At 40.1% G+C, this 26,811-nt stretch overlaps 2 protein-coding genes across 6 annotated transcripts in view; one reads left to right on the top strand and one right to left on the bottom strand.

Moving 5' to 3' along the window:
* NUB1 (negative regulator of ubiquitin like proteins 1) overlaps positions 1 to 11,719 on the top strand; it is a 38,095-nt gene extending 26,376 nt beyond the window's left edge. For all 4 annotated transcript variants that reach the window (XM_020977795.2, XM_020977798.2, XM_020977797.2 and 1 more), the window contains 7 exons: positions 750 to 936; positions 4,406 to 4,513; positions 6,328 to 6,480; positions 7,399 to 7,545; positions 9,549 to 9,644; positions 10,505 to 10,685; positions 10,930 to 11,719. In XM_020977795.2, the coding sequence (XP_020833454.2) occupies positions 750 to 936; positions 4,406 to 4,513; positions 6,328 to 6,480; positions 7,399 to 7,545; positions 9,549 to 9,644; positions 10,505 to 10,685; positions 10,930 to 11,108 (1,051 nt within the window). In that variant the 3' untranslated portion in view covers positions 11,109 to 11,719. The remainder of the gene's footprint in view (positions 1 to 749; positions 937 to 4,405; positions 4,514 to 6,327; positions 6,481 to 7,398; positions 7,546 to 9,548; positions 9,645 to 10,504; positions 10,686 to 10,929) is intronic.
* A 3,364-nt stretch (positions 11,720 to 15,083) lies between these two features.
* The window catches only part of WDR86 (WD repeat domain 86), a 57,464-nt gene continuing 45,736 nt past the window's right edge, over positions 15,084 to 26,811 (bottom strand). For both annotated transcript variants that reach the window (XM_020977800.2, XM_020977799.2), the window contains exons 5-7: positions 26,235 to 26,370; positions 19,889 to 19,992; positions 15,084 to 16,948 (exon numbers count right to left, since the gene is read on the bottom strand). In XM_020977800.2, the coding sequence (XP_020833459.1) occupies positions 16,727 to 16,948; positions 19,889 to 19,992; positions 26,235 to 26,370 (462 nt within the window). In that variant the 3' untranslated portion in view covers positions 15,084 to 16,726. The remainder of the gene's footprint in view (positions 16,949 to 19,888; positions 19,993 to 26,234; positions 26,371 to 26,811) is intronic.

Below are 26,811 nucleotides of genomic sequence, written 5' to 3'. Positions count from 1 at the left end.
TGCCAAATTTAGCTATTTCTGCCTTCACAATATCTGTCTTATCTATCCGCATCTGTCTATTTGTGTAGCCACTGCTCTATTCCAGGCCCTCATCTCTCACTTTCAGGAGCCTCTGAATTGGTCTCCCTGCCTCAAGTCTATCCCACCACTAATCCATCAATCCATTCTTCACACAGCTGCCAATGTGATTTTCCTAAAGTGCAGGTCTGAACACGTCATCCCCTAATAAATTATCTTTATAGTCTAATTATGCACTATTCTCATCTATAGAATGTGGGGGTTGGACTCTAAATTTTTTCTAAGGTTCTTTCCAGATCTTAAACCTCTAACTATCTTTAACTTTTATCTTCTCCCAATACACCCATCTAATCCATTCCTGTAATCCATGGTCCCTAACTTATAGAGAAAGTCTTTAAAGGCATGCAGTGTGGTAGACTAAGTACAAGAGGGAATCTTGGCCAGAAGCCTTTATTCAGGAGGTTTTTGGCACCCTTTTACTAGTCCAGCTCTACTGTCCCTCCCACTGAAGAGCCCCAGTTGATCTTGATGCTTTGGATAAGGAGCAGAACTTGCCCCTATTATTATAGTCGAGAGTTTCACTGTAAAACATCCAGTCTTCACAAACACAATTGAAGTTTTTTTGCAGTTTTTTTCTGCTTTAATTTAGAAAAAAAGAATTCAGTAAAACTTGACATAATGAAAATTTTCATAGAATAGATGATTAGTGAGATGTACTTTCTCTTTTACAGTGAATGTTGCAGAGACCTGTTGGACACAGTAGATAATTATGCAGTTCTTCAGCTGGATATAGTGTGGTGTTACTTCCGTCTGGGACAGCTGGAATGCCTTGATGATGCAGAAAGAAAGCTAAATGTGGCCCAGACATGCTTTAAAAACTGCTATGGGGAAAACCACCAAAGACTAGTGCATATAAAAGTATGTTGATTTGAACTATGGTTTGTATGGTTTGCATGTTGTCAGGTCTGAGTACAGAATGTGTGTGTGTGTGTGTGTGTGTGTGTGTGTGTGTGTGTGTGTGTGTGTAATTCACATCGTATCTGCTAGCTCAAAAGTGCTTTATAGTAGTTTGCAGTTTCTTGCAATTTCAGACTATATTTGAAAATAATTTTTAAGGGTTTTAAAATACTTTGGGGTGTTTGGGTTTTATTATTGTTGTCCATGCAGAATTCAGACCCGAGGTATTCAGAGTTACGTGACTCTGGGACCACTTTTGCAATCCCCATTAGCCAAAAGAAACATGTGACTTCTGTATACCCCATAGGGTTTACATGTCACATATGCCTCAAGAACTATTGTCTGGGTATTATTGGCTTGAACTAATCAACTAAATTATTGCTTCACTATCCCCAAAACAAATTCATTTAATTCCTAAGATATTGCTTAGGATTTTCTATCCCATTCTACAATTCCTAAGTTTTGGTTCTTTTCCCTATTTTCCCACAGACTTGCAAAGGGAGAGTATTTGAGTTCTGTTACCAGTTCTACTACTTCACTTCAAGGAATATCATTTTATTGTAATAACTCTTGTTTATATAATTGCTCATATGTATATAGCACTTTAGCTTTTGCAAAGTTCTTTTCTCATAACAGTACTGTGAGGGTAGGTAGTGGAAAGATTTTTAATTATCCCCATTTTACAGATAAGCAACTTACATTTGAAAACAATTTTTTAAAGTTTAACAATATATTACATATGTGGAGGTTTGGGGCTGTAGTCCTTATTTCCTGTGCGGAGCTATTAGACCCATGGAACTCAGTTACTGATCCAGGAACTATGCTCTCCTTTTTTAAGATAAATTAAGTGATAAACCTGTGGCCACATAGCTAGTAAGCATTGGAAATAGGACTTAAACCCAGGTCTCTTTACTGCAGATCTAGTGCCCCTTCCATTATGTCTTGCTGGCTTTACTTAAATTATAGAATTTCAGAGTTGAATCTTAGTAGTCATCTAAACTAACCCTGCCCAGTGCGTGAAGCCATTTTATGGTGTTTCCAACAAATTGTTTGGCTAGCTTTTACTTGAATGGCTTCAGGGAAGGGACACTTGTTACCTAATCAGTCAGCCCACTACATTTTCACTAGCTTGAAAGACCTCATAGTGTAGTGGAAGAATACCGGCTCTGGATTAGAGCACCTGAATTTGTGTCCCAGCCCTGCTACTTAAAACTGGTATAACCGTGGGCAAGTCATTTAATCTGCCTCATCCTCTCTGGGGCATGGGAATTAGAGATTTAACTAAATGATTTTTTAAAGCCCCTGCCAGGCCTAAATCCTTAGAAAAGGGAGAGGGATCAAGCACTTACTAAGTGCCTGCTTAGGCAAGACACTGTGCCATTAGAAATAGTAACTCATTTGATCCTCAGAACAACTCTGGGAGGTAGGTACTGTTATTATCTTCCTGTGCTGAAAATAAAGATAAAGATCAAAAGTCTTTGAGGATTAAGGTGTGTATATATGTGTGTGTGTGTGTGTGTGTGTATGTATGTATGTATATATGCTGGCCATTTCAGATGAATTATAAATTACAAGTAGGTGTAGATTTGTTCTTTCCCCTCACCTCTCAAATTATCTGAATTACATGTTATATTGCTGTGCGTGGAATGAGCTAACACTGGATAGAAAGCTTTGAAGAGAAATTTCAAGAATAGTACAGTGATAATGTTGATGCCACTCGTGAAAAACAGCCGCCCCACAGGATCTGGTCCAAAATCATTTGGTGGAAAAACCTCTTTTAGATGAGTCTACTAGTAGGAATCATTTGGTGAAACTGACATTGTAAGGTGATTCTGGGGCAGCTAGGTGGCATAGTGAATAGAGCTCTGGCCTTGGAGTCAGGAAGACCCGAGTCCAAATCCAGCCTCAGACACTTAACACATACTAGCTGTGTGACTCCGGGCAAGTCACTTAACCCTTATTGCCTCACCAAAAAAAAAAAAAGGTGGTTCTACCACTTTATTAATCTGAAAGTAAACATTTTTGCACTGGAATTTTATTGGATTGTTCATCTTCCTGTCAGCCTGTTCTTAAACCAAGTCTTTAAAATTTGTTTTTAAAAAAAATGAAATTCATGGCAGCAGCTAGGTGGCACAGTGGATAGAGCACTGGTCCTGGAGTGAGGAGGACCTGAGTTCAAATCCGGTCTCAGACACATAACACTCACTAGTGTTATGACTCTGGGCAAGTCGCTTAACCCCAATTGCCTCACCAAAAAAAAAAAAATTCAATAAACTTGTTCATTGGCCACAGTTGGTAATTTTAAAATAATATTTAAAGCAATTAAAGCAATAAAACAAAAATAATTGTTTTGAGTGATGGTAAATGATAATAACCATATCTGCAATATGCAGGTGATCAATTTTTAAAGAATTAGCAGAAGCAGCAAAATACACTAAACACTAAAAGTATTCTAAATATAATTTTATCTTTCTTGGATATTTCAGAAAGTTCTAAGAGTACTTTGAAGGTAGCATATCTCCATGGCCTAGAAATTAGAATTGGGTTCTAGTCTTGCAGGGACCTTTAAGAGTTCATTAATTCAGGGTTTGACCAATCTTAGGTACCTTGTTGCCATAGTGTCTGGGGACTTCACATGATACTTAGTATTCTAAGGAAACTAGTTTTCTAGTATCATATGAGAAACTATAAACTTCCTCCTCTGTGAATCTTTTACTTTAAGGTAACTTGAAGTTCACAACCATAGACAACCCCACAAATGGGGATTCACCTAAAGGCTTTGTGTGCTTCTAAATCTTTACCATGTGTATCTTGGTAGGTGAGAGTTGAACCCAGAAGAGCCAAGGACTTTGCCTCTGAGCCAAGGAACTGCCCAGACTGGATGTTTGAGCTTTTTTAGAGGATTCTTCCAGACTTCTCAATAGTCCTTCTGTAATCTTAATGTAGTGTCCATCTTCTAGTTGAACCACAGTGCCTCACCAACAATGTGCAGCTTCTCTTACTCACCCTACTCTGCCTTCTTCGTTTTTTTCCCTTGAAAGCTAAAAAGTTCATTTGGCTTCTAAACTTTTTGGCTATCTCCCAAATGCAACATTAATTTGCTGTGCTTCAATCTAATCTAGCCTCATTTGTGTTATATCTTATGAGGAAACTGAGACAGAGGGAGATTGTGATTTTCCCAAGGTAACATAGCTAGATAGTGGCAGACCTGGAGTGGGAATCTTTGTCTCTTGACCGCCAGTCCTGTGTTCTTTCTATTCGATTAGATCTGATTAATATGAGATAGCAGAGTTTACTGTATTGAAATTAACTTTGTTTTTTGCTATTATAGGAGAAAAAAGGAATTTAAATGGAAGTGTTAACATGTCTAGTAATAGAAGTAAGGTAGTTGTTTTAACTTTTGGATATTTTTTTTTCTCCCTCTCCTTAGGGAAGTTATGGGAGAGAGAAGGTACTATTTTTAAGACTTTATTTGCTTCAAGGAATAAGAAACTACCATAGTGGTAATGGGGAGGAGGCTTCTGAATATCTCAATAAGGTAAGATGAGAAACATTGTAGTTACTTAGCTACTATTTGTTTTGACAGTAAACATTAGACTATATTAAGGAAGCTTAAAGACTAATAGGGTGAAAAGATATGAATAGTGGTAACATAATGGTAAAGTGATAAGTGCATTACAAGTTACAAAACAAAGTTTCATTTCGGTATGAGGAGAAAGGTCATTAGCAACTTGGAATCTTGGGGGACTTCCTGGGAAAAGTGACATTGAATTTTGGCTTTAAAGTTTTATAGGAGAGGATTAGGAAGAAAGGAATTTCAAGGAGAGGGAAGAACTTGAGCAAAGGCATGAATGTGCAGGGTATGGGATTGGGGAAGGGAAGAGGAAGAGTCCTGAGGCAGGACTCTTGAAGGGAAATAATACAACATAAAGACTAAAAAGAGAGGGTTCTACCTTTTGGGAAAGGCTTTGATTGTAGACAATGAATGGCAGACTTAGGCAGGGTGGAGTCTTTGGAGATTTTTGAGTAGGGGAGTGACATGACCAAATCTATAAGATTATTCTGGCTGTCTTGTGATGAACAGATTGGAGGGAGTAGAGAGTGGTGGGGGAGATATGTTAGACCTTATCAACAGTCTAAATGGTTGGTAATAGGATTCCAAATTATGGTGGTGGTGGTGGTGGTGAGAGGACAGATGTGAGGGATATCGTACGCAGAGATGGAATCAAAAGGACTTAGTAAGTGATGTAAGAGGTGAGGGAAAAGACAGTGCTACAGAGGGTCTGAGGGAGCCATAAGGGTTGAGGAAAATCCACTGGATTTGTCAAGGAGATAGTCATTGGTGACTTAGAGCATTTTCAGTAGAGTTAGGCAGGTGAGTCAAGTCTAATTACGAGAGGTTGAGGAGAAAGTGGGTAGTGAGGAAATAGAGACTTAAGGTACAGATGAATGCAGACATTGAGGTGAAGTAGGAAAAAGGCTAGACTTAGTCAGGAGACCTAGGTTCAAATACTGCCTTAGTCACCCTGGCTGTATGAACATAGAGAAATCACTTAACCTCTCAGAGCTTCCATTTTCTCATCTAGAAAGTGGGGGAATAATAGTACTGTACCTACATGTGGTAAGGAAAGTGTTTTGCAAACCTTCAGATGGTATATACATGTGAATTATTTTCAAGAATGCCAGCATTGAAGAGGAACAGAGAGATGGGATGGGAAATGGATGGGCTTCAAGCAAAGGCTTTTTTCCTTTCCCTAAGGATTAGGGAAGCTTGAGCATGTTTGTACACAGGTGGAAGTTATTCAGTTAAGGAGATATTGAAGATATGTGAGTGCAAGAATGACAGTTGGTGCTAGAGTCTAGAGGAAGTGGGAAGAAATTGGGATTAAGGGTACAGTTAGAAAGATTAGCTTGTTCTGTGGGGATATCTCTTCTGTGACTGGAGAGAAATATGGGACAGTGGGAGATGATGCTGAAAAGGTTTAGGGAATCGAAGGATGGGAGCTGAAGAAACTCGACAAATGGCTTCAGCCTTTTCTTGGTGAAGTTAGATATATCTTGTGAGTTACGTATATCTGACAAGAACTACTTATCTTTCTTATGTCATAAGCTTATGAAGGCAGGTACAACATATTAAGTTTCTGTTGTAACTCCCAATAGTACCCATTATAGTGCTCTGCACATAGTAGGTGTTCATAATGTACCACTGACTGGTCATATTTCCAGTTCTTACACACACATGGCCAAATTGATTTTGGCTCTACAGTCTAATTTCTTTTAGGCCTTAAATTCATGTTAAGTATCAACATTCTTATACCTGTATGGTTGCTTTGTTTTTTCCCCCGTTGTTAGGCACAACAACTTTATGAAGAGCTGTCTATAGATCCTCTAAAAGTTCACAGTTTGTTACAGTTGGGATTTACTGCTCAGGAAGCTCGACTTGGCTTGAGGGCTTGTGATGGGAATGTAGATCATGCTGCCACCCATATTACCAACCGAAGAGAGGTACTTTAACATTCTCTGCTTACGTTTGTCAAATATCTATGCTCTGTGCTTGAACAGGTAGTGAGACTTAAGACCAAACCAATAGTATACCACCCATCAGTGTCAGAGAAAACTGTTTATCCCATTTGACTCAAGTTTCCTGACTTCAGAAGAGTGAAAAATTATTCTACTTTTCCAGTAGATATTAATTGCAATGTAGTGTTAGAACAGGACATGAAAAATTTTAAATTGAATCACTTGATTAATTAGAAGTTTAATGTTCACAGTTGTGTTTACTCCAGTAATGAGTCCTGATTCTGCTCTCTGGAGCAATACAGAATAAGTCTATTACTTCATTTGTATTTCATGAAACGTGACTGGATTGAGATTAGGTAAAGAGAGGTTTACACTGCTCTGCTTTTTTTCTGTTTGTTTTATATTGCCAGGCAACCTAGGGGATGCCTAAATCATGGATTTATGTTATAGAGCATGGATTTAGAAAACTTCATAGGAAATCTCCTAAGATCCCAGTTATACAGTCTGCTCTTGTGAAATAAAAAGATAAGGACAATTTCTTTATGACTTCAACTGTTTGAACTTGTACTTATGGCTAGGTCTAGAATAGGGAGATTTGGTGAGGATTATCTGTTGAATGACAAACATTGAAATAGTGGTTCTTGTTATATGTTATTGAAGCATCCATTCTCTGTTTCCTGTATTCCCTTCTCCTTCCTTTCTTCTTCCTTTCCCCAGTCCCTCCTACACAAAGGGAGTAGAATAAAGTTCTTTAAATTTTTTTCTTGAGGTTGTATGCTGAGAACAATAATTACGAAAGACTCAGATATAGGGATATAGTTGAGCTCAGTACCCAGCATACTAGGCATATGTGTTATTGGACATTTATCAGTCACGATAACTTCATTACTTGTCTCCTTAAAGGAAATTGCCCAAATAAAGAAAGAGGAAAAAGAAAAAAGAAAAAGAAGACTGGATAACATAAATTCTTTGAAAGGAATGGGCTATTCGGCTCATGCTGCAAAAGAAGCTCTCCACCAGGCAAGAGGAAACCTGGATGAAGCACTCAAGGTAAGTGGAAGGATTCGTCCATTCTGTGTCTTCTTCACAGGCCTCGTTCTCTAAAATGCCATGTACTGTACTGAAGGATGTTTGGCCACCAGGGCCAGGAGATCACCCACCTCCCCCAGGAGACCCAGGGCTATGTGTTCTACTAACTGCAGTATAAAATCTCTTGAGGCTTTAAAATTTTCTGTGAATTTTGTTTCCTGTTTGGTGTTTAATTTAGTGTTTGCAAGGAAATAAGCTTTCCAAAAAAAAAGCCTAAACTTCTAGTGCCCACTTCTTTTTCTTCCCTAGCCTTATCCTCAATCAGGAAACCCATCTCCCCTTCTATCTATCCTGTCTCAAGAACAGAGATAAAGAAATTAGAGGTCCTCTAACTTTATCAAGATTGTACAATTAAAAGACTAATGACATTTTTTTTTAACAGAACAGAGGTCTGTTCACCTTTGTCAGTCTAACTGTATGGATACTGTAAGTCATAAGGCCTGTAGAAGATCATGGCAAAATTTGGTTGCCTAGAGAAGTCCACCAGTATTGTATACCAGTTTCATGCTGGCCTGCTTGCACAGGTTCTGGATAATGGACAGTGCTCTTGCACTTTCCCAGTCACCGGTGGAGTGAAGCAGGGCTATCCGTTTGCTCCTGTGACTTTTAGCATGTTGTTTTCAGTGGTGTTGTTGGATGCCTTCAACAAGGATAAAACAGCATCAAGGTCAGCTACCACAATGATGGTAAATATTTAACTTGAAAAGGCTACAAGCCAAGATTAAAGTGGAGGGAGAGTTTGTATGTGACTTTTTGTTTGCAGATGATTGTGCGCTCATTGCAGCCTTTGAGGGTGAGATGCAACAGAGTATGACTAAAATCTCTGCTGCTTGTGCTAATTTTGGTCGAACAACTAACACCAAGAAAACAGAAGTTCTCCACCAACCAGTACTACACCATCCATATGCAGTACCATCAGTGGAGAAATGTTTAATGCTATGGATAAATTCACTTACATGGGCAGTATACTTTCCAGGGATGTTCACATAGATGATGAGGTTGATGCATACATTGCCAGAGCTATCTCAGCATTTGAGAGGCTCTAAAAGAAAGTGTGGAAGAAAAGAGGAATTAGACTGCCTAACAACCTGAAGGTCTACAGAGCCATTGTTCTGTCCTCATTGTTGTACATCTGTGAAACCAAGATAGCCTGCTAGCACCATGCCAGAAAATTGAACTGCTTCCATTTGAATTGTCTTAAGAAGACTCTGAAAATCTCCTGGCCAGATAAGGTACTGGATGCTGAAGCCCTTTCTTGAGTTGAACTGCCAAGTGCTCAAACTGTACTGCAGAGAGCCCAACTCTGATGGGCTTACCTAAAGGACTGTTTTATGGAAAACTCACACAAGGCAGGTGCTTACATGGTGGTTAGAAGAAACAATACAAGGACACTTTCAAGGTCTCTTTGAAGAGCTTTGGTATCAATTATAAGACATGGGAGATAATGGCACAGGACCACTCAGCATGGTGGTAGCTCAAAAGAAGTGAAATGTGAAACATGCAGATTTAGAGAGGTCTCCCTCCCAAATGTTCATATAGACTATTTGTGCCTGACCTGTGGTAGAGCCTTCCAAGCTCAAAGTGGTATGATCAGCCATAGCCAGGCACATTGTATATTGACCTTAACATCACAATGTCATTTTGGGTCCTCTTCAAGCATGAAGGACAAACAACTTTCCAAATCAAAAATTTGTTTAAAAAACAAAAAACTCATAAAAGCTATTGGAAACAGGAGCACTTCATGTATTGCAGAGAGTTATAAAATGTAGGTAACCTCAGTGTTTGACATTTTAATAGCAGACTAGATAAAGTTTTTTGAAAAACAGATTAGAATGAATAAGCCTGTACTGCCAAGGCCTTAATATAAACTTTTTCTAGGTTTTGATTTCTGCTTTAGAACCTGAGTGGGGAATGACATTTATATTCCATATGGATCAGTAGCTTGTTATTCCTGTGTATTTTAGATTCTTCTTAGTAATCCGCAGATGTGGTGGCTAAATGATGCAGATCCTGAGACTAGCAACAACCAGGAACATGCTTCTCAAGAAAATATTGATAAGGTGAGTGCTAATGCCTTTGTGTCCCTCAGAGCATCACAGAGACCTCTTGAGTTGCAGAGATAGGGGCCAAGAAAGAGACAGTGCTTCAGCTGTTCTGGCCCCTTGTCCTGGGGGCAGCCAAGCATTGGGAAGCTGGGGAGGGTGTATTCCTGGCAGGAGGAAACCAAGGGAACAACTTAGGACTTTATCTTGTCTTGTACACATTTACTTAAGGCAGCAACTAGTGTATTCTGAGTACTTAGTTAAGTACAGATATTACTAATTTGTATAGTACCTTTCCTACAGAGGCCTCAAGGTGTTCTTTGGATGAATCAGAACCAAAGGCAATGATAAAACTTCTCCTGTTCCCAAGGGAAATTAAGATGCTTGACTCAAATGTGCTCACCACTTGAATTGCTTGGAGTCAGACTCATAGAATTCAGAACATTTGATTTGGGAAAAATTTGATGTTCATGATGACATCTTTTTAAAAATCCTCTTTAAGCCTAGGACTAGTCAGTTGTGGTCCCAGAGAAGACATAAATGAAACATAGTTCCTTAATCTTAGAATAAGGAGATGAGACCTATGTTACAGAATGGTACATAATCTGTCAGATTATGTTTGTTCTGTTGGCTAGTTTTAGTCAACTTTTTTTCATTCTTACAGCAGAGTGTTCATTGAGGGGGGAGTAGGGGTAAATCAGGAAATAACTGGTATAAAGAACAAAAGGTCTGATAAATTTTAAGAAATAAGCCTGGGGATTGACTGTCTCATTGGATGATGCAAGTGCTTACAGCAACCATAAACAAACCTCAGGTTTTGTATACTACCTGAATTTTCTATTTTCTGTTATCTGTAATTTTCCATTTTTCTGCTTTAGTTGGTATATATGGGTTTTGAAGCTGAGACAGCCAAGACAGCTCTCAGAGTATTTAGAGGAAATGTTCAACTGGCTGCTCAGACACTTGCTCATAATAGCGGAACTCTTCCATCTGATTTACAAATGCCATCTGAAGATTCTTCTTCAACTTCATCAACAAAATCCCCTTCAGATTCTGCTGGTAAGACTCAAGCTCTTGATTAGGGGGAAACTGTTCTTATTGAGAAAGGACTTTGGTCCGTGCAGAAATAGAAATAGAAGCCTTAGTTGGGAAGGCTAGGGCTGCCCTGTTGGTTTTGCATAGTAATTGATTACTTGAGAGAATATATAATTAGCAGAAGACATGCTCTAAAACTGACTTTGGCAGACCATTATTTGTTTGATTTTTTTCTCCCCTTTTCTCCCATTTTAATATTTTATTTCAGGTACTTCTAGTGCCTCAACAGATGAAGATATGGAAACAGAGGCAGTCAATGAAATCTTGGGTGATATTCCAGAACATGAAGAAGATTATCTTGACTCAACTCTAGAAGATGAAGCAATGGTTATTGCTGAGTACTTATCCTATGTAGAGAATATAAAATCAACAAGCCAGAAAAAGTAGATGACAAATTGAAATAAGTACCTTAATTTTGTGCTTATAAATTCTATCTGTATAAAAAAAATCTAATACAGTCCTTCATTTTTTTTCTTCTTCCCTATTGCTTGCTTTGAGTACTTGAAAGATTATTCCTAGGATAGGGAAGATAAAGGACTATAAAGGCAAGGACCAAGGAAATCCCTGAAATGTTTAGTAGTTGGAGCCATGGTGGGGAGGGCATAAAGAAGGGAGATTGCTCTGGCTTAACTTGCCTTTTCCCGTCTTCATTCAAGCTTGGCCTTCTCACCTTGGCCCACCTGGCCCCACTTCTTTTCCTTGCAGGTGAGATTGGGAGCTAGAAAGAGGGCTGTTTGGGAAAAAAAAAAAACAGCGTTTCCCCAATCCCCTAATGTAGTATCTGGCTTTGTAGCTGTGGACCTTGACCCTCCTTCCTCTTAAGACTGAGCTCTGGATTATTTTTCTTCACATAGTGCCTGTCCTTGCCTCTGAAGCACTTGTGCCTTCCTATATCAACTTGGCTGCTACTGTCACTAAAATTGTTTTAAATCTCTATTCCATGTGCGAAAAAACCAGATGGGTACGCTGCAGGTACAGAATAAAATAATGGTAAATGACTGGAGCTTTTCAGTACCTTGATTATATAGTAAAATATGCATTTGAAATTCAGGCCAGGAATTTTTACACATTCAGCAATTTTTTTCTGCAAACTTTATTTGGTTATTAAATGGAAGGCAAAGCAACTCTATTTTTGAGTAATCTGTTCCAAATCTGCACTGTCATTTAAATGTCATTGCTAGCAGAGAAAACTGTGTAGTGGAAACAAATATTTTATGACAGATTTTTTTGTATACTTATATTTCACAGAGTTTATTTCTAAAGCTATATGGCTAATATGTTTAGTGGAATGAATAAATCATTTTCATAACACCAAGATTTCCTATGTAACAAAAGGAGAAACTGAGTGCAAGTGTTGTCCTTGGGCTTGTCTCAGCCTCTTTAAAGCCAGTGGGATCTGCACTAATTGAGGGCAAACGTTGACTGCCAAGTGCTTCCCCCGCCCTCCCAGCCTGATGGTTATTATCAAGAGACTGAAATCACCACAACAGCTTGAGCTGTGGTTTTATTTGAGTGAGTGAGGGCCATTTTTTTTTTGTCGTTCCCTTAAAACAGCAGAAGAAAGGTGGGCAAGATCTTTCTGCCTCATTAGCTTAGCCCTTCTTAGGACTGTTGGTTGGAAAAGTCCTGGCTTGAAAACTGTTAAGGGTTATGGCTCCTGGATGAATCAGAGCTTCCTTTAAATTACTGTTAAGTTTGCGTATTCCTCATATGTTCTTTGTCCTGACCCCACATCTTTTCATCAGAAGAAGTGAGGAAGCTTTTAGCTTTACATTTCATTGAAGGCTTGGAATTCATATAATCTGAAGCTAAAAGGAAAATTAGAATTTTTTCAGATTTATTGTGCTACACCTTCAGAACTGGCAGTGGTAGCAAGGTATATATATCAGAGAGAAATGGCAAGGTACCCATTTGGTTTGGAAGAATGCTGGAGGAAGCTCCCAGGGGGAGGGAAAACCTGTATTATACACATCTGTAAAATGGGCATGCTTGCACTCTTTTTTTTTTTCCTCCACAGCAGTGTCATAAACCCTAAAGGTATTGTTTTGAGTTATTTCAAGGTTTTCAGCTTACAAGCCACTTCAATGTTACTTACCATCTTGAGGCTAGGAAATTATACAGATAACTTCACAGATGCTGTTTTAATTGTAATAGAAAAGAACTGCCATACTGTACTAGCCTGTTCCTGTCTTTACTGCATTGCCCCATAAAAGCATTTAACAGAGAACAAAACAAATGCCTATTCCTTGAATAAGAACTTAGTCCAAAATTTAGGAGTTTCTCTTTTGGGCCAGTTTTACTTATTTATACATTTTAACATCCTAACAGAATAGGTTATTGCCTTTCAGGATGGTGCAGGAATGTGGATTGTAAGAACCTTGGATGAAAGGTGAGGAAGGAGCAGGGTGACCCATTCCAGTTGCAGGAGTGGGCCAGGAAGAAAAATTGGACATTCTAAGCCATTAGGAAGTGCATTTTCAGTTCCTGTTCCAAAGAAAATAAGCAGTGGTGGAAGTAGGCTCAACAGCTGGGGAGCTGAATAAATGAATTCATCCTTTTAGCAAAGTACAAGGGAAAGTGCATTGGTTCCTCCAGCTATAACCCAGGAAAACCAGAAAAATGAGCACCCAGTATATTCGTGGCACTCTGTTAAACGCTACACAAGAGGCATAAGACAAAATCACTGCCCCTCAAACGATGCTGTAATCGAAAAGAGAAAGAGATTGAGGGCCCAAAGGAATAGCCCATTTGGATAAAAAGTAGGCAAAGGGACCAATCTGAGCAAAGACGTGAATGATTGTGTGATCCTGGAAAATAACAGAAGACCTGGCTATACCCTTGCATGAAGTCACCAATGCCAGAGTGTCAGCTTGGTCATTCAAAAGGGTACCACCTGAATTCCTGTTTTATTCTTTTGGTGAGCTACTCAGTAACCACTCCATTGTGTCAGTGTGGTGGTGGTTTTAATCTCCTTCCTAGGAGTACTTCCTTATTCAAGATGCAGCAAGTCCACATGAGAAGACCAGATGATGGAAATATTGTGTTTTATGTGTGATACTGCTATACCAAGCTTATAACTCGTGGGTTTTTGCTGTCATTTGTTAGCATCAAACAGCATTGTGTTTCTAGATGAGAGAGGAGTTGGTCTGTACTCAGAAGGTCCCTGACAACACCATTCTGACTAGCCTGAATCCTGAGCAGCTGGATGCATAGAGTTTACTCCTCTCTTACCTCCCATGGTCCAGCAAACAGCATCTTGATGCCTCCATCAGTGATCCATCGATGATCATCTTGTCAGCTATCCCAGGGAGCAGAGATCTGCCCTGCCTTTTCTTGCCAACTCCAAGCTTATAAGACGGTGCCCGGCACAGAGTAGGCACTTAATAAAATCTTGTTGATGGTATGAGACTTCTCAACAAGTTTGTAAACTTTTTGAAAGTAGTCTTCCTACCCCCACCTCCCCCATCCTCCATGGTTCGTGGCATGGAACTATGTACTTAAGTCCTCAAAATATGCCAGACCCAGCCCCTGCTCCAGGGGGACCAATCTGGCCACCCCTTCTCCTCACTCCCACTTCTCCAAAGCTCAATTCTTTCATGAAGCTTTCCTCATTTATTCTGATCCTCAAAGCTCTTTCTGCCCTAAACCCTAACACTTAACTGCTCATCTATTCATATCTTGCATGATTTACATCTGCTGATGTGTACATTGAACCTTCAAATTCCTTGAGAAAGTTGGGATTATGTTTTATGACCTACCTTTGCCATAATGTTGTTCTGTTAAAGTTGTTGACTGAGGACCCTGGAGAAGAGCCTGGGCCAGTCTCCCCATCAGGTGCAGAGAAGTCAAAAACCCTGAGGGTGCTTCATTTCTCCCTCCCCCACACAAAACAAAGGGAACCCTCTACCCCAAACCAGGAAGCTATAGGGCTTACCCTTTATTTTTACCGACCTTCATTTTCTTCTGGGTTTAGTAGTCATCACACATGGTACTCCAACTCCTGTTTCTATGTCCACATCACCCAAACTAATCAACTCTCCAGTAATCTGCATGAATTAGAGGGGCACGGTTGCATGGATAGTCCACAGATGAGTTAAGTACTCACTGCAGACACCCACACACAATCCCTCTTATAGGCCAGGCAGAATTGGCTGTCTTGGGAGACCTAGTTGGGCATCAAGCTGAGAGTAGTCCTGATCTCGTAGCTGAAGTATAAGAAATGAGACATTGCATTCTAAAGGATAAGAATCAGTGTAAGCCAAATACTGCTCCAAACTGAAGAGTCTGGGAGGAAGGTATCATGGAAGAGAAGTTTTACAGCCAGAAGGGATATTAGGGACCAAAGAAAAGTACAATGGAAAGTCAGGAGAAATCTGGTGTTTTTAATCCTAACCCTGTCATTTAAATTGTGATGTGACCTTGGACCTCTTTGAGCCTCTATTTCCCCATGTATTAAATGAAAAAGTTGGTCCAAAGCAGAGATGTCAAACCCTTAGCCCACAACACTCCCTACTGCAGCCCAACCTAGATTAAAAAGAAATGGGAAAATATTTGACAAAAATAGAATAAAATGTGGTTTTCTAAGTTAACATGTAGCCCACAGGGATTCTCATGCACAGTTCAGTGGCCCTTGTTTCTATTGGAGTTTGACTCCACTAGTTTAAAGAGTTTTTAAGGTTCCTGTGATTCCACATAGCCTGATCCACCTAATTTTACAAACTGGGAGCCTGTGGCTCAGAAAAGTTAACTTGTCCAAGGTCCCTCGAGGTGTCAGTGGGAGAGATGAGACTCCAAAGCCATCATAGCACCCAGCCTCACCTGTGTCTACTACACCCCTCTGCACAAGACCTAGAACTTGGCCTGAGAGTTCTATAGAATTAAATCAAGAAAAGCACATTGAGAGGGCATGGCTAGCAAACAAAATGTATTTCAGTTCTCTATCAAAAGTTCCCTCGTCACAGAAAACTGACCGAAAGGGAAAAATGACAGTGATCACGTACATATCCATGGCTCAATGGTTCTCTTTTGAAATATTTCTTTTTTTAAATGTAATGTCCCCACTCTCTTATTGAGTTGGGGAGTTAAGATTGTGGCTTCTTTTGGGGATTCAGAGAGTGGAGGGATTAGCGTCTGATCTCTTATTCCTAAGCAGGAGAATAAGAGATCAGGTTGCTCATCCGTGACAGGGAGGGAAGCTAGGGTTTGCCAAGTTAGTGTCTAAGGAGTAGCAGCCAGTCTTGTCCACAAGAAAGGCTTAATCTTGTGTTCTCGGGGACCTTTCACTTGGTTACCCATAGTGGTAATGTGTGTATGTTGGGGGAAGGTGAGGGAATGGAGAGAGGAGAGGGAGAAATCGATGGAGAGAGTAAAAAGAAGAGGGAAAGACAAAGTGGGAAGTTGATAGTGACAACAGTCAGGGGAAATGAGATGGGGGGTAAAAAGGGGAAAGGAGAGAACTGGAGAAAATGTGTGGAGAGAAGAATTGAAGAGGCAGGGGAAGAAAAGGGGAAAGAAGGAGGAGGGAGAAGAGAAAAATGGAGGCAAAATTCCCAAAGCAAAAATGTAGCCTGTGTCACCTCATCCCTTGCCAGACAATGTAAGAAAGGCAGAATCTTCTTGCTTTTCATTTTTTGTTTCCTTGAGAACAGGGCTCTAGTGCTGGGCAGCAGTTGGTTGCAGAGAGGAATTTTTAAAAATAGTTTAAAATTACAGTTATATGATAATAGGCATACAGAGGAAACTCATCTAGTCCTACAGGGCTCCTTTGTCAGTCCCAGCCAGAAGTCCCAGAGGCACATGAATCAAGCAGATTGGACTTCTGTACCATCATGACCTACATGAAGTAAGACCACAAGGCATTCAATTTCCTGAGCTCGTCAAGGAAATGGCTTTTCAAACATTCACTTCAGTACTCTGAGCTTGGGGCCTTCTAGTCTTCCCTTCTGCTGGGTAACACACAGCTTGGTTTGGCGACCAATGGCTAAGGTCCATTCTGTACTCCATGGTCACAGCAGCTCAATGGTCTCACACTCCCCACCCTGAGGTGGAGTCACTGTGCAGCCAACTTTGTTGTTGAAAAGCTGGGAGAGGCTCCTTTTGGGGGTGCTTCGGTTCTGGGCCAGCTCCTTCTTGGGGCGGCTACGCAAATTTTGCTTGCAGACTCCGTGAATGTCCCAGATCCTCAGTGTGCCATCATGGGAGGCTGTGTAGAGCACCTCATTGTGAACCTGAAATAACATGCTCATATTTCATCCTGCTGGGTCTGGGGCAGAATACCAGGAAGCACACAAGGGCAGGATGGGTCTGGGGTTGTTGGGGAAGGGGGTAGGAACTCTCCTGCAACTTCTCAATTATATGCCATGATGAGGGAATGGAGTGATATAGATTCAATTCAAATCGAGTAAACCAACATTTATTAAGCACATTATATATGTAAGACTTCTGGGTGCTAGAGATACAGAAATGGAACATGGATATAGTCTCTGCCAACAAAGAGCTATGACCATAAGCCAGGGAGAGAGAGTTATATCTAGCAACTTTGTCATAAATGGAGCAAATAGAATGAAAATTGCCCTCAAATTAACTTGGAAATTCATGATGTGAAAATAATGAGGATTGGTGCAAAAACATAAACCTAACAAATTTTTGAATTGCACAATCTTTATTTATACCCTCTAAATTTTAGCGCCCTAGGAAGAGCTCCTGTTGGTCTGACCTAGTTAAAACTTAGGTGAGGTAGGGAGGACACAGCACCACATAAGTATTATATAAGGCAAAGTGCTTATAAGAACAAAAGAGTTTCACGCAGAGTGGTAGGAAAATATGAAGAGGGAAAGATTGCTTTCAGCTGGGGGGATCAGGGAAAACTTCATGAAGGCCATCGCACTTGAGCTAGTCCTTGAAGGATGAGAATTCTAACAAGTGGAGGTGAGGAAGCAGTGCATTCCCTGCATGGCGGATGGCTGTGTGAATACATGGAGGTGGGGGTGGCAACAGGAAGTACAGATGGAAAAGCAGATGAGAGTCAGAATGTGGAGGACCTTCAATGCCAGGCCAAGGAGTTTATATTTTATCTCACAGGCAATAGGGAACCTCAATATTTTTGAGAAAGGAGAGTGATGTGGCCAGATTCATATATTAGGAAGAGTACTTTGGTCAATCTAATATGCTTCTTTGATGCTTTTAAGTCTATGATTCTGTGATCCTACTTCAATGTCTGTGATTTCATTGAAGTGGGTACTCCCTCTAACAGTGCAGACTGATGCTCTGGATACAGTTGCTAAGTGTTTGTGTGTGTGTGTATGTAATGTATGTATGTATATATATATGTGTGTGTGTATGTATATGTGTGTGTGTGTGTATATATTTATATATATATATATATAAGTTTTATATCCCTGACTAGATTGTAAGATCCTAGGCATACAGGGGAACATACCGAAGATTTGTTGAACTAAACTAAATATAAGGAAAGATTGGCTTAGGACGCTGGTCACCATGTCAGATGATTCTGAGCTTCTGGGAAAAGCTATCTCTTAACAAAATTGTGAAGTAGACAAAACTCAAATTTTATGGTCTCCTACTTGCCATCAGAGGCAGTTCTGACCTGGACACAATGAACAGCTGCCCCCTGTGTTTTTTTGTTTGTTTGTATGGCTTTATTTTGCCTTTCTTTGTATCCCTAGTACTAAACACAGTGCCTAGCATATTGTAGGTATTTAACAAATGCTGGTTATTGACTAATTCTCCAACATCAAATGCTTATTCACAGCTTATTGACAAGCAACCCTTGCCAAGTTGTTAGCTAGGAATGAAATAGTTAACTGATAACTAAGAATTAGTGAATAACTAAAGTGTTATCTGACAAAGCATTAAGAATTAAAATTCTATGCTAGCTATTAACTAAGAAATTAGGTGATAGTAAGCCCTCTCAGTATTTTAATAGGGTAGTCCTGAACAAAACATTTACCCCCTTTTGCTTTGCCCAGAAGGCCAACCACCATCGACCACAGCCAATATGGCGCTCAGTAGTCAGTCAGGAAAAAGAGGACCGTAGATCTGGAGTTAGAAGGGACCCCAGAGATCATTTGGTGCAATCCTCTTACTTTTCAGGGGACCATGGAGATTGAGTGCTTTGCTCATTGTCACACATGCAGTAAGGGGCAGAGATGAGATCTGAACCCCAGGTCCTCTAACAGCCAGTGTAAAGGTAAATGTAGAACATAACGAATTAGAGCATCTTTCTCTCCCCACAGTGAGAAGAATATTAGTATCCCAAAGGGGTCATTATTGTTCCTAGCCCAATTCATCTCCATTCAACTGGACAATCTACTTGGGTGGCTTGCTACCTATGTAACATTGTGCAAGGCCCTTAACCTCTCTGGGCCTCAGTTTCCCTTTGTATAAAGTGAAAGGTTTGGATTAGATGAGGTTCCTTCTTACTCTACAGCTAGGATCCTAAAGTTTACTATCACTTGTAAACATTTCATATTCCTCCCCATCATCTGTTTAGTTCCCTCTAACACAAATCTCCCCATCCTGTACCTATTATAGTCATGGAATGATACAAGATATAAATACATTATATTATATTTATGTATAGTGACATATCATACAATACCATGCTATATTATTATAATTATCTTAACAATATAATGTGTCAATAGTAATAAAATATTACATAGTAACATCATATAATTATAAATATAAATATAAAACCACAGGAGCACTAGGGGGTGAATGAGCCCTTCAGTATTTCCAAAAAAAAGGAAACGGAAGTTATGAATTGTACACCAGGGTACATGGTGGAATGAACCAAAAAACTGATGGTAATCTCTAAGCACTATCTCCACATCTACTCACCACCTCCAACTCCCACAAGCTCCCAATAAAAACTCACAACATATCCCTAAAAGAAAGCTACACCTTCATGCATCAAAGCCAGAGTTCTCCCTCATTTCAGGGGGAAATGAGCTTGGTCTGTAGTACATATACTAAGGGGTTAAATAAATAATCAAGGAGGGGGTCTGTGAGAGATTATGAGCCTAAAAGTGAAATATGATAAATTTTTCTAAGGCTGAAGTAAATCCAAAACTCAGTTTTTCTCAACTATTTAATAACCATATCAATAGGCTTCCAAACCTGGAAAATCTCTTGGCCCTACCTACCTGGATGCAGTTAATGATGAAGGTGTGGCCCCGGAATACCCTTTGTAGCACACCAGACTCAGTATTGAATGCTCGGGCACAGGCATCCCCGCTGCCTGTAAACACTGCAAATATAAACACATGTAGGCATTAGCTAACAACAGACTATACCTGGATGGCAAGAAGGCTTCTGCCTCTCTCCAAGCCTCATTTCTTCATCAATTAAATAGATATGTATAAATAAGAATCATTCCCCATGTCAAAGGGTCAAAGGATATGAACAGGCAGTATTCAGAACAAGAAATCAAAGCTATCGATAGTCATATGAAAAAATTCTCTAAATCACTATTGATTAAAGAAATGCAAATTAAAACAACTCTGGGGTACCACTTAACATCTATCAGATTAGCTAACATGACAGAAAAGCAAAATGACATGACAGAAAAGCTGGAGGAGATGTGAAAAAAATTGGGACATTAATGTACTGTTGGAGTTGTGAACTGATCCTACTATTCTGGAGAGCAATTTGGAACTATACCCAAAGGGCTGTAAAACCATGCATACCCCTTGACCCAGAAATCCCAGTACTAGAGATCTGTAACTCAAAGAAAATGAAAAAGGACCTATATGTATAAAAATATTTATAGCAACTCTTTTTGTGGTGGCAAAGAATTGGAAATCAATTGGGGAATGACTGAACAAGTTGTGATAAAAGACTGTGATGGAATGCTATTGTGCTATAAGAAATGACAAGCAGGATAGTTTCGGAAAAACCTGAGAAGTCTTCCATGAATTGATGCAAAATGAACTGAGCAGAACCAGGAGAACATTGTACACAGTAACGGCGATGTTATAAGGATGATCAATTGCAAAAGACTTAGCTATTCTGATCAATACAATGATCCAAGACAATTCCAAAGGATTTCTGATAAAAACTGCTATCTCCAGAGAGAGAACATGAAGTATGAGTGCAGATTGAAGCATGATTTTTTCGCTTTCTTTATTTTTCTTGTGGGTTTTTTTGGCAATATGGCTAATATGGAAATAGGTTTTGCATAATTTCACATGTATAATTGATATCACATTGCTTGCCTTCTCAATGGGTGAGGGAGAGAGGCAGGCAGGAGGGAGAGAATTTGGAATACAATTTTTTAAAAATTGATGTTAAAAATAAATTTAAAATTTATTTAAAAATAAAATCGGAACAATTATCTATCAGTGGTTTCCTATTGCCCCAAGGATAATGTACAAATTTCAGTTTCACCCTTCATAATCTGATTTCAGCCTTCTTTTTCAGATTTATTATATATTACTTCCCCTCGCTTTGTGGTCCAGACAAAGGGCTCACTTACTTTCTATTCATCAAACTTGGGATTCCATTTCCCAGTTCCATGCTTTTATGCCTGCTGTCAACCCATGCCATTTCCTTCCTCTCACCTCTGTGAGGGGAGAATGACAAAAATTCAGTTTCATTCAAGGCTCAGCTCATGTGTTACCACCTAAGGAAGGCTTTCCTAACCACTTCTCCCAAGTTGTTAGTGCTCACTCCTGCCTAAAATTATCATATATACACACATATGTATATATAATGTGTATACATGTTACGTATACCACATATGTTATATATTGTGCATATTATATCAATATCTGTATTATACTAGTAAAATGCAAATTCCTTAAGGGCAGGAACTGGTTTTTGTATTGTCTTTGTATTCTCAGTCAGTCAACAAGAATTTATTAAACTATTGTACTATATAAGAACTGACAAGCAGATTTCAGAAAAACCTGGAAAGATTTACATGAACTAATGCAAAGCGAAGCGAGCAGAACCAGGAGACCATTGTACATAGTAACAACAACACTGTGTGATGATCAACTATGATACACTTAGCTCTCCTCAATAGTACAATGATTTAAGACAAGTCCAAAAGACTCATGATGGAAAATGCTATCCATATCCAGAGAAAGAACTGATGGAGTCAGATCAAGGCACACTATTTTTGCTTTCTTTCCCTTTTTGAGAGGGGGGCAGGAATGGGAGGTAGAAAGGGAGAAAATCTGCAACCGAAAATTTTATATAAAAAATAAATGTTAAATAAAATAAAAACAAATTAAAAATTAAAAACCAAACATTTGTAGCCTGTGCCAGGCTACAAATGAAGGCACAAACACCACCCCTGACCTTGAGGAGTTTCCATTCAAATGGAAGAGAGAACCTATAAATAACTGGGTATTTATACAGTCAACGGGAGGTGATTTGAGAAAGGTGTTAGTGGCTCAAGGGATCAGAAAAGGCCTTTCAGCAGAAGGTGGTATTTGAGCTGAATCTTGAAGGAAGTTGGGGAAATAGAGAAGGAGAGGCGAGAGGGAGAGAATTCCCAGTGGGGGGCGGCAGCAAGTAGAAATACATGACGTCTGGTGATGGATTGTCATGTTTGAGGAATTAGAAGTAGGCCAATGTCACTGGATTGTTGAGTTTGTGGAAAGGCTTTAGATTAGAAAAGAGGCCAGGTTGTGAGAAGCTTTGTTGTTCTTTGTCCTTTGCTCTTGAGGAGGACCATGACATCAGGAAGGTGATGCCATGACATGCAAATGAATGGGATTTAAGTGAGGGAGGGCTATGTCAATTCACCAGCCTCACTTTCTCCTTCAGAGCCATCTGGGTCCAGTGGCCAGATATAGATCAGGATGACTGAGATGGCCCCATGAGGAGCTTTACATGGTCTTGGAGGTAATAGAGAGCCACTGACACTTGGGGAGCAGGCAGTGAAATGACTGGACCTATGCTTTAGAAAAACCACCTTGGCACCTGAGTCCCCAGTGCCTTGCAAAAGCAGGGGCTTGATAAATGCTTGTTGGTTTGGACTGGATTCGATCACTGTCCACCCTCCTAGCAACAGAGCCAGAAGGAAATGTGAGAATGGGTTGCAAAGTTTCGTTAAACAGTGCAGATAAAAAATCTTATTCATCTGCACCATGAGGATAATATTTGGTTCCCCATGCTCACCATGCTCCTTCCTGTCCCCACCTAGCTGGAATCATAAGATTTAAAGAAGGAAGAAGCCTTAGAGACCATGTAGTCTTAACACCTTCATCTTACAGATAAGGAATCTTAGGTCTCCACTCACACACTAGTATAAATATAGGAAGAGTAGTAATAGAAAGTGCAACTAGGTGGCACAGTGGATAGAGCACTGGGTTTGGAATCAGGAAGACTCAACTTTCTGAGTTCAAGTCTGGCCTCAGACACTTACTAACTGAGTAACCCTGGACAAGTCACTTAATCCTGTTTGCCTGGGTTTCCTCATCTGTAAAATGAATTGGAGAAGGAAATGGCAAAGCATTCCAGTATCTTTGCCTAGAAAACCCCAAATGGAGTCACAAAGACTCAGACACAACTAAAACAACTGAACAACAGTAATAGAAAAGTTAGGATCTGAACCAAGTTCCTCTGACTCCAAGTCTTCCTTACTTTCCACTACACCCAGCTATCTTCACAGACTTCTTATGGCGATACTCCTCTACCAACCCTACAGGGCCATATGAATGTGGCACATTAGCTCTTACTATCCCAGGCATGAAAAGCATCATGATGTAATGGGAAAGGTTCCACATCAACAATCAGAAGACATGGCTTCTTGTCTTACTTCTATCCCTGGTCACTTGCACTTGGCCTTGAAGGAAAAGAAGTGTTTTAATAGCAGAGAAGAGATGGGAGTGTATATCAAACATCCTTCACACTCCTCCTGCTTCCTACTCCTGGAAAAACCAAACCAGAAACTGACCCAAAGCCCTGAGATCTATTGGTACCACATCGGTGTTAGGTGAACACAGAATTCTGTGCCTCCTACACCAGGGCCAGACATGGGATGTAAAAGGGCCAGCCTTATGTGGGCCTTTATTTAAAAGAACCATTTTCATGGGTTCTTTTATCCATGAAAGTCATGGATAAAGACAGTGAGGTTTGCTTCAAGCTGTAGGGGAAGTGGGGCGACATGAAGTAGCTGAAGGTGGATCTGATTTACAGCCATAAGTCAGTTCCTTATAAGCTATTCAAATGGCCTCTGGGAGCTGAGCGTTCTAATTTTTAAATGGGTTTGGGAGCAGAGTCTCAATCACACCCACTGGCTGTGACACAGGATGGAGAAAAGAACAGTTTATCTTTTTTCTGTGTCAGATCCCCCGCCTCTTGAGAGCAGTCTGGGTTCTATTCTCAGACACTCGGTGCCATCCCCATCTGACACCTCTGCACCTCCGACTGTGAAAATAGATTTTATGATTCCTCCGTCACCTCATCAGCAGCCTCCTCATTCCTCTCCCCAAGCCTCTCCAACTGTGGTGTGGGGCAGGGAAGGACGTGGTAGGGGACTCTCACAGGTGTACCCCAAAGATCATTTTTCTGTCTAGCCAGACATCTTGCAGGGAACCTGAGAGGGTGTGGAACAGGCGTTAGGACAACAGGGATGAGAAATGAGAGTGATAGGGATGGAGGACTCACTTTTGAGAGGAGGGAGACCAGGGAACAGCAGAGCAAAAACATTTCAGGTGGGCTTGAGGACCCCCCTCCCAGATATGGGATGTGTGGGGTCTGTGCTGTGCACGCAAACAGGAGGTTGGTTTGACAGGTTATCAGAGGCAAACTATGAAAAATTCTGGAGGGTGGGGACCATGCCAGACTTGAAGTCAGAAGGCCTGGCTTCAAGTACAGACTTTGAGACCTACTGGACAAATTGCTTAACCTCCATCTGCCTCAGTTTCCTCATCTGTGAAATGGAAATGTTAATAATGCCTACTTCCCATGGTGGTTGTGAAGACAAAGCACTTAGCACTGCGCCTGGCATGTAACTGGTGCTTAATAAATGTTTGTTTCCTTTGAGAACCCTGTGGATACCGTCACTTCTCTGATTCTGAGTCATGCGAATTCTATCCTTGCCTAGTGCTTTTCAGCTTGGGAGCTCAGAACATGCAGAAATCCTCATTATGTTCTGTTGTGGTAAAGATGAGATGACAGCCCCATACAGTGGAGAAGGTAATGGAGAACCCAGAGGTTCTGGGTTCAAATGTTGGCTCTGCCATTTGCTACCTGTGGGACCTTGGCTAAATCACTTAACCTCTTTAGGCCTCAGTTTTCTTATATGTAAAATGAGAGGGTTGGGCCAGATGATCCACAAGGTTACTTTCATCTTTAAATATTTAATAATAATAACAATAACAATTATAGCTAGCATTTGTATAGCCCTTTAAGGTTGCAAAGTGTTTTACAAATAATATCTCATTCGATACTCACAACAACCCTGGGAGGTAGGTGCTATTATGATCCCCATTTTTACAGATGAGGAAATTGAGGCAGATAGAGGTTAAGTGACTTGTCCAGGGTCACACGGCTAGTAAGTATCTGAAGTTGGATTTGGACTCAGGTCTTCCTGACTGCACATCCAGAGGTCTATCCAAGTTGTCACCTAACTCCTTTAGGGATGGAAGGGGGAAGGGAAAGATAGAAACTTCTAACCACTTGCCGGGAGGTAGGTGCAAGTTTGTATGGAAAGTAGTGGTGAACAACCAAGCTTTCCAGTATATTCCTCTCCCAAAGAGTAACTGATTAAGAACTAGAAACAATGATTGCATGTAAAAATTACTGAGTAGTTAAGATATATTTCTACAAATATATAAAATAATATATATGATATAAATTTTATATAAATATATAAATTAATACATTTATATATTTATATAAATTTAATATAAATATATATATATAATAAAATATATTATACAGAATATAAAATTTTATATAAATATACAAAAATATATAAACCGTATATTTTATAGCACTTTAAGGTTTACCAGTATGGTTTCTTCACAGCTCCCCTGTGAGGTAGGTAGCCTAAGTATTATTGTATCACTTTACAGAAGAAACTGAGGCTGAGAGGGGTTAAATGACAGTACCTACACTCCCACAGCTCTTAAGTTATCAGAGGCAGGATTTGTATCCTGATTCAAATGTCCAGGTATTCTTTCCACTTCCACCATGCTATTATAAAGAACTGTAATTATTCTGAAACTATGCATCATATTAAGTATGCTTCCCTCTTCTAATTACAAAGTGGTGATGGAGTAGCCTGGGGGTGGAGAACCTGGGGCCCTTGAAGACCTAGAGGGTGGCATGTGGCCTTGAGGCCAAAGGTTCCCCACTCCTGGAGTAGCCGATGGCCAAGGCCTGAGAGGCATCTGACAGCCAGGTCATGTGCTCCAAGGTCTAACAAAGGGGATGAGCTCAGATTGTGAAGCATTTTACCACCTCCCTCTGTGAGAGAGAACAGCCCAGGCTGCTCAGAGGGGGTGAGAGCTGGGAAGAAGGGCCACTTACGGGTGCCGGCGTGATACTTGAGGGCGCTCACGCTGTGCTTGTGGGCCCTGAACGTGCGCACACTCTCCCCCGTATCTGCCAGCCAGCACTTCACTGTCCTGTCTGCACTTCCTGAATACAAGTGCCGATTCACCAGCTGCAAGAGAGGAGGAAGAGGGAGAGAGGTCAGCCCCCAGTGGAGCACAGCCCTCTTCCATGCTTTTTGATCGGTCATACCATCAGTAAGGAATTGGGGGTGCAACCCCCTCAACATAGATATATTTATTTTTTACATTTAATTTTTATTTTATTTTTTTCTCAATTCATGTCTATAAATTATATACATATTGCTAGACTAGTATATCATAGATTATACACATGCTAGACTAGTATATCACGTACATTATAACATACACAAAACAGACATTTAAAAGGAATGAGGGATGACAAATAATATTTTCAAAATAATTTATTTAAATGTGGCTCACAAAAAGATCCCACTAGGAGTAGAAATGTCCGGCCTGCTCCTATTCTATTCTAGCATTAAACTACTTGTCTTTAATTTCCGATTTCTTTGCAGGAATCTTTTTAAGCCACT

Source organism: Phascolarctos cinereus, unplaced genomic scaffold (assembly GCF_003287225.1).
Source record: "Phascolarctos cinereus isolate Bilbo 61053 unplaced genomic scaffold, phaCin_HiC Scaffold_1;HRSCAF=81, whole genome shotgun sequence".
In the NCBI taxonomy this organism is placed as follows: domain Eukaryota; kingdom Metazoa; phylum Chordata; class Mammalia; order Diprotodontia; family Phascolarctidae; genus Phascolarctos; species Phascolarctos cinereus.
Note: the sequence above shows the minus strand (reverse complement) of the source record. Positions and strands in the feature narration are given on the sequence as shown.